Source organism: Oncorhynchus tshawytscha, linkage group LG28, assembly GCF_018296145.1.
Source record: "Oncorhynchus tshawytscha isolate Ot180627B linkage group LG28, Otsh_v2.0, whole genome shotgun sequence".
In the NCBI taxonomy this organism is placed as follows: domain Eukaryota; kingdom Metazoa; phylum Chordata; class Actinopteri; order Salmoniformes; family Salmonidae; genus Oncorhynchus; species Oncorhynchus tshawytscha.
Genome location: NC_056456.1, coordinates 5384396 through 5403840, shown reverse-complemented (window position 1 = coordinate 5403840; position 19445 = coordinate 5384396). Strand labels below are relative to the sequence as shown.

Genomic DNA, 19445 nt, shown 5'->3' with positions numbered 1-19445 from the left:
AGTTGAGATTTACTTCAAAGTGCGTTCACCCTATTTCTTACAGCCTTACACCTATAAAGTTGTTTCAGATTCACACAAGTACCTAGGGAGGAAGGGTTAGGCTTTTTCAGTACTGGACAGGGCCTAACTATACCGACCCAATAAGCACATGTCCTAGAGATATCCTTTATTGGGACAGTGGTTATGGTGTTTGTCATTGGTGCTGATGGCCTGGATTTGAGACCCACTAAGACAGGTGTGTCAAAGTCCTTACATGGAGGGCCTAGTGTCTGCTGTTTTATTTATTATTATTTGCAATTAAGATCAAGACAACCAGGCGAGAAGAGTTCCTTCCTAATTAGTGACCTTACTTCATCAATCAATTACAAGGGAGGAAGACACTCGGCCCTCTGTGGAATGAGTTTGAGAAACGAGCTAAGGGAATCACCCTACTCTCACATTCTTATCAAAACATGTTAATGTCCAAGTTAAAATACCTATCTGATATAGTTCAAATGAGTTTTTCACTCAAATATGGGAATCTGTAGGATTTCTTCTTGAACACGAATTTTGACCACTTTCCACATATTCAACTACAAAGAGGTTTTCCAATGCTCCGCTAAGAAGGGTACTCATTGGTAGATGGGTAAAACCCAAAAAAAGTAGACATTGAATATCCTTTTGAGCATGGTGAAGTTATTAATTACACTTTGGATGTTGTATCAATACACCCAGTCAGTACAAAGATACAGGCGTCCTTCCTAACTAAGTTAGAGAGGAAGGAAACTGCTCAGGGATTTCAACATGATGACTTTAAAACTTCTTAGGGATCAAATCCCGTTAGCGGGATCGATTTGACAACATCCGGTGAAAAGGCAGAGCACCAAATTCAAATAGAATTATTAGAAATATTTAACTTTCATAAAATCACAAGTGCAATACACCAAAATAAAGCTTAACTTCTTGTTAATCCAGACACTGTGTCAGATTTCAAAAAGGCTTTACGGCGAAAGCAAACCATGCGATTATCTGAGGACAACACCCCATCATACAAACACATGACAATCATATTTCAACCTGCCAGGCGTGACACAAAACTCAGAAATAACGATATAATTCATGCCTTACCCTTGAAGATCTTCTTCTGTTGGCACTCCAAAATGTCCCAAAAACATCACAAATGGTCATTTTGTTCTATAAATTCCGTCTTTATATCCCCAAAATGTAAATTTATTTGGCACATTATATTCTGAGAACACGACAACCATGTTCTGTGTATGTTTGGTGTGATGATGATGGATTATTTTCCTAACACAGGAAACTGTGCACATGCATATTCTTGCAATGTTCCCATGAAACATGTCTGTAACATGAATATCTTATGTTCTGAAAACATGATAACTATGTTCTGCGTATGTTTGGTGGGACGTAGATGGAATACTCTTCTTAGGCCCACAGAAAACTGGACAGATAAATGTTCTTGCAACGTTCCCATGAAACATGTCTAGAACATTAATATCTTATGTCCTGAGAACATGGCAACCATGGTCTGTGTACGTTTGGTGGGACATTGATGGAATATTCTCCTAACCCACAGAAACGGGACACATGAATGGTCTTGCAACATTCCCGTGTGTAGAACATTCATATCTTAAGTGAGTTCATGGTAACAATGTTTTAGGTAAGTTCTATTTGACTTTAAAGGGAATATTTTCTTGGAAATACTCCTAGCACATCCTGGGTCCGTTCCTATGTAAACGTTAGGTAATGACCTATAGAGGGAAGGGAACATTCAACATTTTTTTGTTAGCTGGGTTACTACAGTACGTCCATTTTTGGACTTATAAAATGTTGATATGTACCCATTGATTCTTGAAGAATATAACTTAGAAATGCCTCATGAGTATAGTTCAACTGACTTGCTTCATCAGAACCCAAAATAGAAGTATGTTTTACCCCAATGTTTGTAAACAAAGTAAATGTAAACCATGGTTAAAACTATTATTTTGTTATCATGGATGGTCAGTCTTTACATCCATAGCTCTGTCAAAGACAGTGCAGTATAAAGATAGACAGAAACTGCTTCTCCAATAAAATCCCAGATCACACTCTGCCATGTCATGTCAATGTTGGCTAGCTAAGGTCATGCGCATCTGTTCTAACAGTTCCCTCACACCAAACTGCGCATATGCAGGGCGTCAAATCAAAAGCACTTCTTCAATATATAAAAATGTTTTTGACAAAAATTAAAACGTGTCAGCTTGTCACTTTCACAAGGTTGGAGTAATCACATGTTCAGCTCTTTAAGAAGTTGTCTCGAATCTGGGTTGTGCCTTTTAGATTTTGAGAAAATGACAACAAAGGAAGGATTTTTCACTTCTCTCATTGTCTTCTCAAACCCAAGCCTGGTCTGTTTGTTTTCACTTCTCTCATTGTCTTCTCAAACCCAAGCCTGGTCTGTTTGTTTTCACTTCTCTCATTGTCTTCTCAAACCCAAGCCTGGTCTGTTTGTTTTCACTTCTCTCATTGTCTTCTCAAACCCCAGCCTGGTCTGTTTGTTTTCACTTCTCTCATTGTCTTCTCCAACCCCAGCCTGGTCTGTTTGGCAAGCGTTTCCGGAATTCTTATGACGTTGCACCTCCAGTTTTAGAAACTCTGTGAGTCTGTCTATGAATTTGAGAGTGGTTGCAATTCTCCAGCCCCGTCCCTCAGTTTTTAGCAAAACAGTGGCAGCAAGAACACATTTTACATTTTTTCAACTGCTGATTGCCTCTTTAAGAATTCATAGAATCTGATGAACAATGTACAGCTATCTCTTCCATTCTTTCTCCATTTCTCTCTTCCATCTCAGAACAGATGTATTGTTGTTCATGCCTGACATTTTCCCCTCTCCACTTCCCACCCGTTTCACCCACACACTCTGGCACTCTCCGCTGTTTGTAGGCTCACAGAATGAGTTGCTCATGAAAGGGAATCACTTTTTTTAATCACACTGACATAGGTTCATCTATCTTTTCCATCTCTCCCTTTTTTACAATTTCGTTGTTCAGCATGATTGTAGTTATTTATGGAGAAATGCACCCAAACCCAATACATCCTGTTGCATTTCTTGATTAGACTACACATTTGTAAGGGTAAGGGGAAAGGGGGATACCTAGTCCGTTGTACAACTGAATGCATTCAACTGAAATGTGTCTTCCACATTTAACCCAACACCTCTGAATCAGAGACAGATGTTTACCTTGTCAGCTCTGGGATTCAATCCAACAACCTTGTGGTTACTGGCCCAACGCTCTAACCACTAGGCTACCTGCCACACCGTCATTTTATCATCGAAGCTCTCTGTGTGAGATTTCACTTTTTTTTCTATATATATATGTATATACTGTACTGCATGTTGAGTTGTACTGTTATCATCTTACCAACGTTTTTTATTTTATTTTGTAAAGCTACCAAATTGCACCGTTTGCCAAGCATATTTGCCCTTGCGGGACATCTAAAGTATATGGAATTGAATTGAATGTTCTAGTTTCCTTACAATAGAGCTTCTGGTTGGTTACAACTTGAGTAGTAACATTTGATGTAGCAGAAGCCACCTGTAGTGGACCTTTGTCAGTTCTGTTTGTGCCTGAGGGTAGAGTGGTATTGCAGGGCCATTGTGGTGTGAAGAGCCATACACAAACACTGTTCAATGAGAGGAGAGAGGTTATTGAATTAGAGAGGGTCATAGGCAGCATTACAGAACTGACAAAGGTCCACTACGGGTGACTTCTGCTCCATCAAATGTTATACTACTCTGATTAGAGCCTCTACAAGCTACCCACTGGGCACACGCACACCACACTATTTCAACATGTAAATGTGGGTAATATTTGGGAGAGACGTCAATGAGATTACAACCTTTTTTCACCAACTCTAAAAGTCAGCCAGAAGTTTGATGAATTCCTAATGTGTTATCACTATGCTTTCAGCCATCTAAATGGACAACCAAATTCCGATCGAAAAACAAAGTCTGATTTCTTGTTTAGTTGTCATCTACAGTAAATGTATTATCACTGCGCTTTCAACCATTTTAAAGGACAACACAGTTTAAATGGGAATACAAAGTCAGAATAGTTTTATTTATTTTATACAACACAATGTTTGTGAGAAAGTTCCCACAGGGCACAAACTGGTTAATTAAATCAACGTTGTTTCAATGTATACTGAACAAAAATATAAACGCAACATGTTAAGCATTGATCCTATGTTTCATGAGCAGAAATAAAAAATTGCAAACATTTTCCATTTGCACAAAAAGCTTATTTTTCTCATTTTTTGTTGCACAAATTTGTTTACATCCCTGTTAGTGAGCATGTCTCCTTTGCCAAGATAATCAATCCACCTGACAGGTTTGGCATACCAAGAAGCTGAATAAACAGCATGATCATTACACAGGTGCACCTTGCGCTGGGGAAAATAAAAGGCCACTCTAAAATGTGCAGTTTTCTCACACAACACAATGCCACAGATGTCTCAAGTTTTGAGGGAGAGTGCAATTGGCATGCTGACGGCAGGAACACCCACTAGAGCTGTTGCCAGAGAATTCAATATACATTTCTCTACTGTAAGCCGTCGTCAAGGTCCGTTAGGGAGGCTGCGAATTTTCGCAGCTTTTTGTTAAAAATCGCGCAACATTTCAGCGCCCTGCTACTCATGCCAGGAATATAGTATATGCATATGATTAGTATGTGTGGATAGAAAACACTCAGACGTTTCTAAAACTGGTTAAATCACGGCTGTGACTATAACAGAACGTCTGTTTCATCGAAAAGCGCAGGAAAATCTGATCACTGAAAGAGGAAATAAATATCCATGCGCCACTTCCAGGAATTGTTAAAGGTGAACCGTATTAAATGAGGCCGAGGTTGCAGTACCTACAGCTTCCACAGGATGTATAGAGTCTTCTCATTTGATTCGGATTTGATTCTTGGTCGAACCGACCCAAGGGAACCGATTCCCTCCGACCTCAAACAGGATGTTTTGGTCGAGTTTTTTCCAGTCATTTTTTCCAGACGGTCGCCTATAGCATTTACATCGCCTCCTGATGAATTTTATCGCTTATTAACGTGTACTAATACCTAAAGTTGCATTACAAAAGTATTTCGAAGTGTTTTGTGAAAGTTTATCGTCGACTTTTTTAATTTTAAAAAATGACGTTACGTTATGAAACGCTATTTTTTTCCGTTTATCACACAGTCTTCATAGATCGATATCTAGGCTATATATGGACTGATTTAATCGAAAAAAAGACCCAATATTGATTATGGGACATCAAGGAGTGCCAACAAAGAAGATGGTCAAAGGTATTTTTTTATATTTTTTATATTTTATTTCTGCGTTTTGGGTAGCGCCGTCTACCGCAAAATCTGTCGTGTTAGGTGACGTTGCAGTATTTTGGGGGTACATGCTATCAGATAATAGCTTCTCATGCTTTCGCCGAAAAGCATTTTACAAATCTGACTTGGTGGATAGATTCACAACGAGTGTAGCTTTAATTCACTACCTTGAATGTGTATTTTAATGAAAGTTTGATGAAATTATGAGTTTTATCAAAAACTATAGGTGGCGCTCTGAAATCCGCTGAGTGTTGTTCCTGCATGGGAACAGTATTTTGCGTCATCCTTAAGAAGTTAAAGAGAATTTGGCAGTACGTTCAACCGGCCTAACAACCACAGACCACATGTAACCACGCCAGCCAGCGTCCACATCCGGCTTCTTTTTTCTATATTTTATTTATTTAAACTTTATTTAAAGTCAGTTAACCTCTTGATCCTACTTGAGACGCAGACGTCCCAACTAGAGCTCTGGAAATGCAAATGCGCTACGCTAAACGCTAATAGTATTAGTTAAAACGCAAACGTTCATTAAAATACACATGCTTGGTATTGAATTAAAGCTACACTCGTTGTGAATCCAGGCACCTAGTCAGATTTTTAAAATGCTTTTCGGCGAAAGCATGAGAAGCTATTATCTGATAGCATGTAACACCCCAAAAGACCCGTAGGGGATGTAAACAAAAGAATTAGCATAGTCGGCGCTACACAAACCGCACAATAAAATATAAAACATTCATTACCTTTGACCATCTTCTTTCTTGGCACTCCTTGATGTCCCATAATCAATACTGGGTCTTTTTTTCGATTAAATCGGTCCATATATAGCCTAGATATCGATCTATGAAAACTGTGTGATAAACGGAAAAAAATAGCGTTTCATAACGTAACGTCATTTTTTTAAAGTTAAAAAGTCGACGATAAACTTTCACAAAACACTTCGAAATACCTTTCTAATGCATCTTTAGGTATTACTACACGTTAATAAGCTATAAAAATCATCAGGTTCGATCGGCTTAAGAGGTTTTAAGAACAAATTCTTATTTACAGTGACGGCCTACCAAAAGGCAAAAGGCCTCCTGTGGGGAAGGGGGCTGGGATTAAAAATAAAAATAAATTAAAAATATAGGACAAAACACACTTCACGACAAGAGAGACAACAGAACACTACATAAAGAGAGACAAAAGACAACAACATAGCATGGCAACAACACATGACAACACAGCATGGAAGCAACACAACATGACAACAACATGGTAGCAACACAACATGGCAGCAGCAAAAACAGGGTGCAAACATTATTGGGCACAGACAACAGCACAAAGGGCAAAAAGGTAGAGACAATCAACAAAAACAAAGCAGCCATAACTGTCAGTAAGAGTGTCCATGATTGAGTCTTTGAATGAAGAGATAGCGATAACTGTCCAGTTTGAGTGTTTGTTGCAGCTCGTTCCAGTCGCTAGCTGCAGCGAACTGAAAAGAGGAGCGATCCAGAGATGTGTGTGCTTTGGGAACCTTTAACAAAATGTGACTGGCAGAACGGGTGCTGTATGTGGAGGATGAGGGCTGCAGTAGATATCTCAGATAGGGGGGAATGAGGCCTAAGAGGGTTTTATAAATAAGCATCAACTAGTGGGTCTTGCGACGGGTATACAGAGATGACCAGTTTACAGAGGATTATAGAGTGTAGTGATGTGTCCTATAAGATGCATTGGTGGCAAATCTGATGGTCGAATGGTAAAGAACATCTAGCCGCTCGACAGCACCCTTACCTGCGGATCTATAAATTACATCTCCGTAATCTAGCGTGGGCAGGATGGTCATCTTAATCAGGGTTAGTTTGGCAGCTGGGGTGTAAAAGGAGCGATTACGATAGAGGAAACCAACTATTCTATATTTAACTTTAGCCTGCAGCTTTGATATGTGCTGAGAGAAGGACAGTGTACCGTCTAGCCATACTTCTAAGTACTTGTATGAGGTGACTACCTCAAGCTCTAAACCCTCAGAGGCAGTAATCACACCGGTGGGGAGAGAGGCATTATTTTTACCAAACCACATGACCTTTGTTTTGGAGGTGTTTAGAACAAGGTTAAGGGCAGAGAAAGCTTGTTGGACACTAAGAAAGCTTTGTTGTAAAGCATTTAACACAAAATCCGGGTAGGGGCCAGCTGAGTGTAAGACTGTATCATCTGCATATAAATGGATGAGAGAGCTTCCTACTACCTGAGCTATGTTGTTGATATAAATTGAGAAAAGCGTAGGATCGGGCCTTGGGGTACTCCCTTGGTGACAGGCAGTGGCTGAGACAGCAGATGTTCTGACTTTATACACTGCACTCTTTGAGAGAGCGATAGTTAGAAAACCAGGCCAAAGACCCCAAAGCCCCACAAGAATGGAATGGTCTACCGTATCAAAAGCTTTGGCCAAGTCAATAAAAACAGTTTCACAACATTGCTTAGAATCAAGGGCAATAGTGACATCATTTCCAATTGACACATCCATAATTGCTAAACCAGATTGTCATTATTTCGCCATCAAGAAAGGTCAGTTGATTTATTGGTTTTTTTTTCAACAATCTACAAGTTCATTATAAATACACTGAGTTTACGACACATTAAGGACACATGCTCTTTCCATGACATAGACTGACTAGGTGAATTCAGGTGAAAGCTATGGTCCCTTATTGATGTCACTTGTTAAATCCACTTCAATCAGTGTAGATGAAGAGAAGGAGACAGGTTAAAGAAGGATTTTTAAGCCTTAAGACAATTGAGACATGGATTGTGTATGTGTGTTATTCAGAGGGTGAATGGGCAGGACAAAAGAATGAAGTGCCTTTGAACGGGGTTTGGTAGTAGGTGCACCAGACGCACCAGTTTGTGTCAAAAACTGCAATGTTGCTAGGCTTTTCATGCTCAATAGTTTCCACTGTGTATCAAGAATGGTCCACCACCCAAAGGACATTCAGCCAACTTGACACAACTGTGGTAAGCATTGGAGTCAACATGGGCCAGCATCCCTGTGGAAGCTTTCAACGCCTTGTAGAGTCCATGCCCTGATGAATTGAGAGTGTTCTGAGGGCAAAATATTAGTAAGGTGTCCTTAATGTTTTGTACTCTTAGTGTATGTTGGATTCACATCTCCATCTCAACCAAAAATCTAAGTTAAAAAAAATAGAACTAAATCAAATCAAACTATATTTAAAGTGCATTTAAAGTTGGATTGGATTTGATTTTCCTCTATTCTTTAACTTAGATTTTTGGATTGAAATGAGGACTTAAAGCCAACATATCAATAATTAATTTGTAGACAAACTGGAATTAAAGCCAGGCTCAGTGGCACAGATGGAGCTATCCAAGCAGAAAAAACATCTCCTTCATGTCACGATCGTCGTATGAAGCGGACCAAAATGCAGCGTGGTATGTGTTCATGATGATTTTTTAATAAAAGAAAGCACTGAACACTGAATACAAACTATACAACGACCGTGAAGCTATAATGAGAACTGTGCTGACACAAGCAACTAACATAGACAATCACCCACAAACAAACAGTGAAACCCAGGCTACCTAAGTATGATTCTCAATCAGAGACAACGGATGACACCTGCCTCTGATTGAGAACCATACTAGGCCGAAACATAGAAATCCCAAAATCATAGAAAAACAAACATAGACTGCCCACCCCAACTCACGCCCTGACCATACTAAATAATGACAAAACAAAGGAAATAAAGGTCAGAACGTGACACTTCAAATGTTGATTTTGTTTGTGTTGACAATCTAGCACAATTCAACAACACACTAGCAATACGGTAAATAGCCTATTAACTTGTCGACAAGTTAACAAATGATGTGTTGGATTCACGTCTCCAACTTAACCAACAATACAAGCTATATATATCAAATATATCAAATAATAGGATTAAGCCAGATCTAACTATCCAAGCAGTAGATACATCTCCATTAAATGTTCATATTTGGTTGCAAGACAGTAAATAGCGTAATGGTAAGGCTATCTAACAAGCTAATGTAACAGTATTTATTAATTTTAAAAATGAGTAACACATCCTTGGCCACAATTTGCGGTTACTGTAAAAATAAATGTCTTCTTATGTAATCATAGAAAGCGTTCAAGTTCAGGGTCGCGGGTCTGTGGAAATCTTCACAATTGCTATTATAACCTACACAGAATCTCAGACGGCAATGAAAAAACAACAAAAGTCAATATTTTCCTTTAAGAAGATTGAACAGGATTTTAAGCACTTTCAAATTGCTAACACATTGTAGGAATTGGAATTGGTAACATATACACATTTCAGGAATATTTTTGTATTTGATTTATTTACCAGAACGTTATCATAAAACATTATCGTGGACCCGTTTTGGCTTGTGAGCGCTACCTTCAAAACTACTGTCTGAAATGATACAAAGCCTTTAGTAATGCATCGTTTAGTAATGAGAAGTGATCTGTTGTAGGAGGAGGTGAGGCGCCCTCATGTCTCACACCTGCTCCTTAACATTGGAGTGTCTTCATCGTATCAGTTTCCCTCTATGTATGTTCCACTTAAAACAAAACCAGGCTTCCATTTACAGGTAAACAGACAATTCATGTATATTTTCAGGGGAACATCACTTTAAAACATAATGTATCTTATTTTGATATACTCTCCCAACTCCCTTTGTGCGGAAAGGGGCAGATGCCAACCTACACCAATACCCACAACATCCCATTTGTCCAAAAAAGCCATGTTTCCCTCCTGTAGCTAGCAGGTGTTTGTTGTTTTTGTCTCTGCAGAGATTGTGAGGGCGATGACCCATGTGATCAACCAGGGTATGTCCATGTACTGGGGGACATCACGATGGTCTGCCATGGAGATCATGGTGAGTAGGAACACACTTCCTCACAACCTCACAATACATGGATTTCATACTCTAATTTGCTGTTGACCTACTATCTAGATTCTGTCCACATAATTCACTAGCATGCTTGGGAAATGAATACTTCTGAAGTCTGACATTAGGAAGTAAACAAACACTACAGGGGGTTGACAAGGTAAATGAAGTCTGAAAAGTTCAGGTGATGTCTTGCAATATCAATGCTTTTGAAGATATTAAAGTTTGGTCTGACAAGAAATGCCAAGCTTTAAAAGATGAATGCAGTCAGTAAAGTTCAGATCCCCCTTTCCTCACCATGTTTCTCTCCCCTTCTTCCTCCTCTCTTTCTCATCCTTCATTATTTTAGGAGGCGTACTCTGTGGCTAGGCAGTTTAACCTGATCCCTCCAGTGTGTGAGCAGGCCGAGTATAATTTCTTCCAGAGGGACAAGGTTGAGACACAGCTGCCTGAGCTCTATCACAAGATAGGCAAGTGACATCTATATTGGACTGTGCATGCTGTGGTCTTTGACATACCAGTCAATATTCCATGCCTCAAAAGGTAAACTGTAGATACCAGTTATTTTGTCCTTCAGTACCATGGTCGTCTGATGATTACCTTGCCTGTCATGTGGCCTGACTACCACGTGCCATTGCAGGTGTGGGTGTGGTATCCTGGTCGCCTCTAGCTTGTGGAATCATCACTGGGAAGTATGAGAATGGAATCCCAGAATGCTCCAGGGCCTCCATGAAGGTACTGCTCGTATCTTCTTGTCCCAACAACATCTGAGGGGTTTTATGAATGTCTGCTTGGTCCTCAGATCCTTCTCCATTCTCTCTCCTCCAGCCGTATGCCTGGCTGAAGGAGAAGATAGTGAGTGACGATGGGAGGAAACAACAGGCCAAGCTGAAGGAGCTGACTACCATCTCTGAGAAGCTGGGTTGCACTCTGCCACAACTAGCCATCGGTAAGATATCGGTACAGACAGATAACCATGCTAAATGTAGAGGATTGCCCTATTTTGAGTCTTGGAAGGACTACCTCCACAAGGGACTTGTCCTGATTAACCTCTCTCTCTCTTTCTCTAGCCTGGTGCCTGAGGAATGAAGGAGTGAGCTCAGTGTTGCTGGGAACATCCAGCCCCATCCAGCTTGCAGAGAACCTGAGGGCCATGGAGGCAAGGAGCATCTCTCATATACTATCTAAATTTAGGGGAGCAGGACCCCTTTGAAGAATACATTTCAAGCTTTAATATATAATAATAATAACAATAACAACAACACATGACATTTAGAACACACATTTATCCTCATCTGTGGATACAATTTTTACATATGAGTAATCCCAGGAATAAAATCAACTATCCTGGCATTGCAAACACCATTGTAACGGTTTTCTTCTGGTGAAAGAGAAGCAGACGAAAATGCAGCGTGGTTATTTTTGTACATCTTTAATAAAGATGAAAATACAACAATCTACAAAACAAGAACCGTGAAAAACTGAAACAGTCCTATCTGGTGCCACAAACACAAAGACAGGAACAATCACCCACAAAACCCAACACAAAACAGGCTACCTAAATATGGTTCCCAATCAGAGACAATGACTAACACCTGCCTCTGATTGAGAACCATATCAGGCCAAACATAGAAATAGACAAACCAGACACGCAACATAGAATGCCCACCCAGCTCACGTCCTGACCAACACTAAAACAAGGAAAACACACAAGAACGATGGTCAGAACGTGACAACCATGCTCTACCAACTGAGCTAGACCTGCTGTCTTACTGACGACCAGGCCGGAACCTGGACCATGGATGTAGTAAATACATTTTAATTTTTTTGTCATTTTTATGGCATCCCTTTCTCAGCACTCAAAAACTGTTCCCTCTCTCTAGTCTACACTGTTTGTTGAATATTTTGGATACATTACATCTATTGTGGTGTATTTACTAACTACTGCTATCAACTTTACAACTAACTGAATCAAATGTTTTCTTTCTCCTCTTCATATATTGTAGGTCATTCCAAAGATGACAGCAGGCATTGTCACAGAGATTGACCAAGTCTTGGGAAACCGACCGCACAGTAAGAAGGACTTTCATCAAGCACATTAGGATAGACCATTTTACAGAACTGTGATTGATAGGCCTAATCTGGACAAGATCTCATCAGTGGCACCTCCAGTATGTGCCCAACCCTGCTCTTGTGTATGTGTGTGTGTTCTGCACAGCTCCTCCGCCTGCCTCGTCCGTATGAAGATCAGCCTGTACTCAATGTCGTTAACTGAGAGCTCTACTTGACAAAGCATGCATGCCACAGCTCTGCTACAGTGCAGACAGTTTAAACTTGCCTAAACAATCATTGTTATCAAGATGTGCTCATAAAAGAAAATCACACCATTTCTTGAATGGGGTCCATCTGTTTGTAAAAGTAATCTTTCTCTTGATTTGAGAGCAACTTCCTCTGTCTCTGTAACATCAGAGGATAGTATATAGTGCATCTCAAACAATAATTCATCCTCAGAGCTACCAATGAGCTTTAAAAGCATGTCTGTAATACATTTTTAGACATGCATGGATCAGGGGAGGTTAAACATAATTCCAAGCCACTAAATATCCCTTTGAGTATGGTCAAGTATGGTAATTCATCTCTGGATGGTGTATCATATCACCCAGACACTGCAAAGATCTGGCCACCCTTCCTAAATGTGCTGTGGCTGAGAATGGAAACTGCTCAGGGATATCGCTATGAGGCTAAAGACGTACATGGATTAACAACATCCCATTCACTCCATATTACTGGCATGTATGACAAAGTAAAAAGAAGGAAGCCTGTGCTAAACAATCCATTCCAAATCATCCATCCAGTTTGCAACAAGGCCATTAAGTAATACTGCAATACATCATGGCAAAGAAATGCACTTTTTGGACTAAATAAGGAAACAGGAAACGTTTGGGGCAAATCCAACGCAACACATCACAGAGTGAAAACCTCTGGATTTCCAAGTATTGTAGTGGCAGTATCATGTTATGGGTATGCATGTCACCGGCAATATCTGGGGAGTTTGTCCAGATCAAAATAAATATAAATGGAGCAAAGCAAATCTAACATTTTACAGGAAAACATGCCTCATTCCTCTGAAGACCTAACACTAGGATATAATTGTATTTTTCAGAGGGAAATTTATATGACTTTTAAAGCCAAAAACACTCCAGAATGGCTTTCGAATAGATGTGTTCCTTAGTGGTCTAGTCTCAGTCCTGACTTGGCCTAAATCTGCTTTAAAATCAGAGACAAGATTTGAATCTTCCTATACATCAATAATTCCCAACCAAACTGACTGAGCTTGAGCAATTTTGACAAACACAATGTATATATGTTGCCCTAAAACTTGTACAAAGTTGGTGGAATCTTATTCAAAATGAGTCATAGAAGTAACTGCTGCCAATAGTGCATCCACCAAGAGCTATGCAATCAAGATATCTTTACTTCTTATTTTTGAATCCGTTTAGACATTTTCTATGCATCTCCTTTCACTTTGAAAATGTGTGTAGATTGTCTAGATCAGCAGGAAAACAAAAATCCTATTTAATCCCATTTCAGATTTAAATTCAAGGCAGCAAAATCTGAAGACTGTACAAGCGGTGCGTAGGTTTTCACTAGGCACTGTACATGACTTAAGTGACAACGCATGCCAATATATCCTCCAAACACCGGCTTCGAGGACATTATCACTATCACTATTATCACATATTCCAGTAATGATTGACATATTTTCATTAAAAAAAATATTTTGAATAATTTATTAATACTATTTCATCCTTCCACAAGATATAGTCCCGACACAAATCTAGGGTTGCTACCCAAGCCGGCTGGTCGTTCGTTCTATCGGTTCGGTTGCCAGAGATGCGACCCAGTCGTTCAGTCTTTTTGTTCTGTATCTATGGACGTGACCCAGTCGTTCGTTCTAAATGTTCCATTGCCATACTGGCTGGCATCGTTCTTATCCCTTGCTTGCTAGGTAGCCAACTACGGCTAACTTACAGTCACATCAAAAGTGCTGACAGAATAACAGCAAAGTAGCTGCATTTGCATTTGTTTAAGCTGTTTACTGGTGACATTTAATTGGAAACATCCATAACAAGGAGCAAATGAGACACGATTTTGCCTGGCATTGAAATTGTGCTCACTCGTCAGGAAAATGTTGTTCAGGGGAGCTAACCAACAACACAGCTAACACAATGACTTCAAACTGAAGCTGGATACTGTTGTTCAGAGGAGCTAACCAACAACACAGCTAACACAATGACTTCAAACTGAAGCTGGAAAGACTGCAACCTAGCTGCACTTCGTTTCGTTTGACCATTTTTACAATTGACATTTCTTTGCATATATACATAAATATTATGCCAGCTGATTCATGATTTCGACTGGCTGACATGCTGACCACACCGCCCGCGTAGCGTGTGCGAGCTTTGCAAAATAAATCTACACATACATGTTATTCAATCATTGCATCCACACTGCTCGCATGCATCAACGAGCATCTACGTAGCCAGGTGCTAAAATAGAACTTGGCTCTTTTTGTGATGCTTGACGTGCTGTAAGTCCCGCCTTTCCCATCTCCTCATTGGTTTTTAGGAGCATATACACACGTGAGTGACTGAAAGATGAACTGAGGTCCACAATCCAGTCCAGTTGGTGCTGGTAATGCACCTTAAAGTTGGTGGTCAACCGCCAAAATCCAAAGAAGAAGACTGAAGGAGGACAGATTACTAGAAACTAACTCAGTTTACCCTTTGATCTGTGGATTAATTGTCGGAGTAGAGGACCTTGTGCATTTCAGGTATAACAACAACCCAATGTTTATATCCCAGGACAAATTAGCTAGCAACAGCAAGCTAACTAGCTAAATTACCATAAATGTTTAATGCTTTAGGACCTGTCCCCAAATTAATATATTTGGTTCAGAGTTCGTTTTGATATGGACAAAATCAACATGCGTGTGATGGCACACACAGATGCATGTGCGCGAGCAGTGTGGTCAGCATGTAAGAAACGCTGTCTGTCTCGTCCCAGCTCCCTACACATTCATTACTATGGGGCAGCTGGAGATCGAATTTGAATATTGAAACAATGTTACAAATATTGGAGAGATAAACTGCAAGGTTTATATAAATCTCTGCTGTTGAAAACTAAATGTTAGTCTAAAAGAAATGTGAGAAAATGTCTAGATGCTTTTTATAGTGGAGATCAAGTTTATAAAGTGCCTGGCTGGGCTGATGAGACAGCGGATTGCGTAGTCAGATGGAACAGAGTAAATAATTGATTTAGCTGGTGGTAACTTGTGGAATAGACACTGGCTGGAATGCAGTTTTAACCAATCGGCATTCAGGATTAGACCCACCCATTGTATAAATGTCAACGTTCTATGGCAGCCATGTTAGCACCTCATTAACATTGCATGGGGAATATTTAAATTAACTGAATGTCTAGAATTAGAACAATATTCAAAAAAGTGTCCTAACTCTATATACAGTGGCAAGAAAAAGTATGTGAATCCTATGGAATGACCTGGATTCCTGCATAAATTGGTCATAAAATGTTATCTGATCTTCATCTAGGTCACAACAATAGACAAACACTGTCTACTTAAACTAATAACACACAAACAATTATACATTTTCATATCTTTATTGAACAAACCGTGTAAACTTTCACAGTGCAGGGTGGAAAAGCATGTGAACACTTGGATTTAATAACTGGTTGACCCTCCTTTGGCAGCAATAATCTCAACCAAACGTGTTCTGTAGTTGCGGATCAGACCTGCACAACGGTCAGGAGGAATTTTGGACTATTCCTCTTTACAAAACTGTTTCAGTGTCTGGTGTGAACTGCTCTCGAGGTCATGCCACAGCATCTCAATGGGATTGAGGTCAGGACTCTGACTGGGCCACTCCAGAAGGCATATTTTCTTCTGTTGAAGCCATTCTGTTGTTGATTTACTTCTGTGTTTTGGGTCATTGTCCTGTCGCATCGCCCAACTTCTGTCGAGCTTCAATTGCGGACAGATAGCCTAACATTCTCCTGCAAAATGTCTTGATAAACTTGGGAATTCATTTTTCTGTCGATGATAGCAAGCTGTCCAGGCTCTGAGGCAGGAAAGCAGCCCCAAACCATGATGATCCCTCCACCATACTTTACAGTTGGGATGAGGTTTTGGTGTGGGTGTTGGTGTGCTGTGCCTTTTTTTTCTCCACACATAGTGTTGTGTGTTCCTTCCAAACAACTCAACTGTAGTTTCATCTGTTCACAGAATATTTTGCCAGTAGCACTGTGGAACAGCCAGGTGCACCTTTGCAAACTTCAGACGTGCAGCAATGTTTTTTTGGACAGCAGTGGCTTCTTCCGTGGTATCCTCCCATGAACACCATTCTTGTTTAGTGTTTTATGTATCGTAAACTCGTCAACAGAGATGTTAGCATGTTCCATAGATTTCTGTAAGTCTTTAGCTGACAATCTAGGATTCTTCTTAACCTCATTGAGCATTCTGTGCTTTCTTCTTGCAGTCATCTTTGCAGGACGGCCACTCCTAAGGAGTAGCAACAGTACTTGACTTTCTCCATTAATAGACCATTTGTCTTACCATGGACTGATGAACATCAAGGCTTTAAGAGTTACTTTTGTAACCCTTTCCAGGTTAATCTTAGGTCTTCTGAGATCTCTTTAGTTCGAGGCATGGTTCACATCAGGCAATGCTTCTTAACAAACCCACATTTTGCGAGTGTTTTTTATTGGGTAAGGCAGCTCTAAACCACATCCCCAATCTTGTCTCATTAATTATACTCCAGGTATAATATTAGCTGACTCCTGACTCCAATTAGCTTTTGGAGAAGTCATTAGCCTAGGGGTTCACATATTTTTCCAACCTACACTTTGAATGTTTAAATGATGTATTCAATATAGACAAGAAAATTACAATAATTTGTGTGTTATTAGTTTAAGCACACTGTTTGTCTATTGTTGTGACAAATTTGATAACCAATTGATGCAGAAATCCAGGTAATTCCAAAGGGTTCACATACTTTTTCTTGCCACTGTACATGGCTCTGGGTACACACAGCTGTCCTGCATTCTGTAGAAGCCAAAGTGAACCCTCTCTCTATCCATCCTGCTGACTTCTGTAGACTACAGTAGCACATTTTGAGGAAAAACTATTGGACTGTGTTCCTGTTTTCAAAGTGATTGACAGTGGCATACACTCATTATCTCTACTGTCCATGATGGTCAGTCATGGCTGAGCCCTTCCTACCCTACGACCTGAGTGCTATCCTAGCCCTGCATTGTTGATGTGATAATGAACTCTCTGGTACATGATGACATCTTGAGGCGTTTTTTGCATCATGATGCTAAAATACCAACAGAGGTGTGTGTGTTGGGTTGAATATTTCAAATTCAAAACATTTGTAATGACTGATAACTCATTCACTTTTTTCAATGATGGACAGCAGAACACACTATACTATTTTCATAGCATCTTCCCATTTCTCTCGATTGTCTCTTCTGCTGATAGATATTGAACTCATGTACGTAGTTTTATCATTGTGTAAACAACATTACCCACAAAGCACGTACAGAAACATTAAAACATATATATTAATATATACATATATATATATATATATATATATATATATATATATATATATATATATATATATTTATTTTTACCCCATTTTTGTCCACAATTTCCATCTTGTCACATCGCTGCAACTCCCCAACCTGCTTGGGAGGCGAAGGTCGAGTCCTCTGAAACATGACCCGTCAAACCACGAGAAGCATTTTCATTTTGTCCAAGCTATTAGCTGTGCCCTTTATCATTGCAGCAGGGGTAAAACTGAATAAAATGTCTGTTCAAATGCAAAATTGTATAATGAGATTTTGTTAGTGGTTGAGTTTTCAGTGAAGACTGTATTTGTTATTGTTGTTGTTAATTTGTACATATATTAATAAATATCCAGTGTGAACAATGGCATTCTCTGTTCAGAAAACACCTCATATTAAACAGCACTGTAAATATGTAATCAATTTTTAAAGTAAAAGACAAGTTTCCAGGACTAAGGAACATGATTCATATTTGTGAAATTAATGGTCAGAGTAGCATTGATGACTTTATTGGGAAAATGTTTGTCTAAAGTTAAGGATGTAGGCTACCAATTTCATTATGTAGCTTTTTCCACCAGAACGCAGAAGTCAATAAGACATCTAAATTGTCTCGATGTTCTATCTGAACAACATTAAACCTTTTATTGATTTCAAAGGAATATTAACTTTTGCTCTGATGCACACAATGCACTGATTCATCACTTTTTCACCAATGCACTCTTTGGTACCTCTGCCAAAGCCGGTTTTGTCTGGACGGGATACAGCTTCTGTCAAAATGGACTTTTCGTAGAAGGTATAGGAGAACCACACTCTCTATCAAGAGAGTTCTCATCTGTATTATTTGTAGCCGTCTATTTACCACCACAGACTGATGCTGGGACTAAGACCACTCTCAACCAACTCTATGAGGCCATAAGCAGACAAGAAAATGCTCCTCCAGACGCGGCCGGAAGTGGCCGGGGCCTTTAATGCAGGCAAACTTAAATCAGTTTTTTAGAGGTACCCAGTGTCACGGCTTCATTGCTCCAGACCACCGCAAGGGGGAGTTAGAGCACTCATTATGCATTTGGGTCCCAAGTTTTTTTTATATGACCAATCATATCGAGTGGTTCCAATGATGAATGACGAAGCTGGTGACTTTCTTCAGCAAAGATGGCTGACAAAACATTACGGTGGAACCAAATGTAAGTAGTTATAACGTCATAACCAGTCAAGCAAAACATTTACAATTGAGAGGAATATGTTAGTTAATGTAGAGACAAATGTTTGTGCATATTCTTCTGTCATAAAGTTAATTTACGAAAATCGCTATTAAGCTGGTTAACTGACTAGCTAACATTAGCTAGTCAGAAAAAAAATAAGCAAACATGTTTGGTGTTCACTAAATGGCATGTGGGAGACTCCCCAAACATATGGAAGAAGGTACTCTGGTCAGATAAGACATAATGTTGCTTTTTGGCCATCAAGGACAACGCTATGTCTGCTGCAAACCCAACACCTCTCATCACCCTGAGAATAACATCCCCACATTGAAGCATGGTG

The 19445-nt window shown here is 39.7% G+C and overlaps 1 protein-coding gene across 1 annotated transcript in view; it reads left to right on the top strand.

Moving 5' to 3' along the window:
* Positions 1-14074, top strand: part of LOC112226549 (voltage-gated potassium channel subunit beta-1) — a 72949-nt gene extending 58875 nt beyond the window's left edge. The window contains exons 9-14 of the mRNA XM_042308137.1: positions 10153-10238; positions 10600-10720; positions 10891-10985; positions 11079-11199; positions 11321-11409; positions 12257-14074. Of these exons, the coding sequence (XP_042164071.1) occupies positions 10153-10238; positions 10600-10720; positions 10891-10985; positions 11079-11199; positions 11321-11409; positions 12257-12352 (608 nt within the window). The 3' untranslated portion in view covers positions 12353-14074. The remainder of the gene's footprint in view (positions 1-10152; positions 10239-10599; positions 10721-10890; positions 10986-11078; positions 11200-11320; positions 11410-12256) is intronic.
* Positions 14075-19445: the final 5371 nt, after the last annotated feature.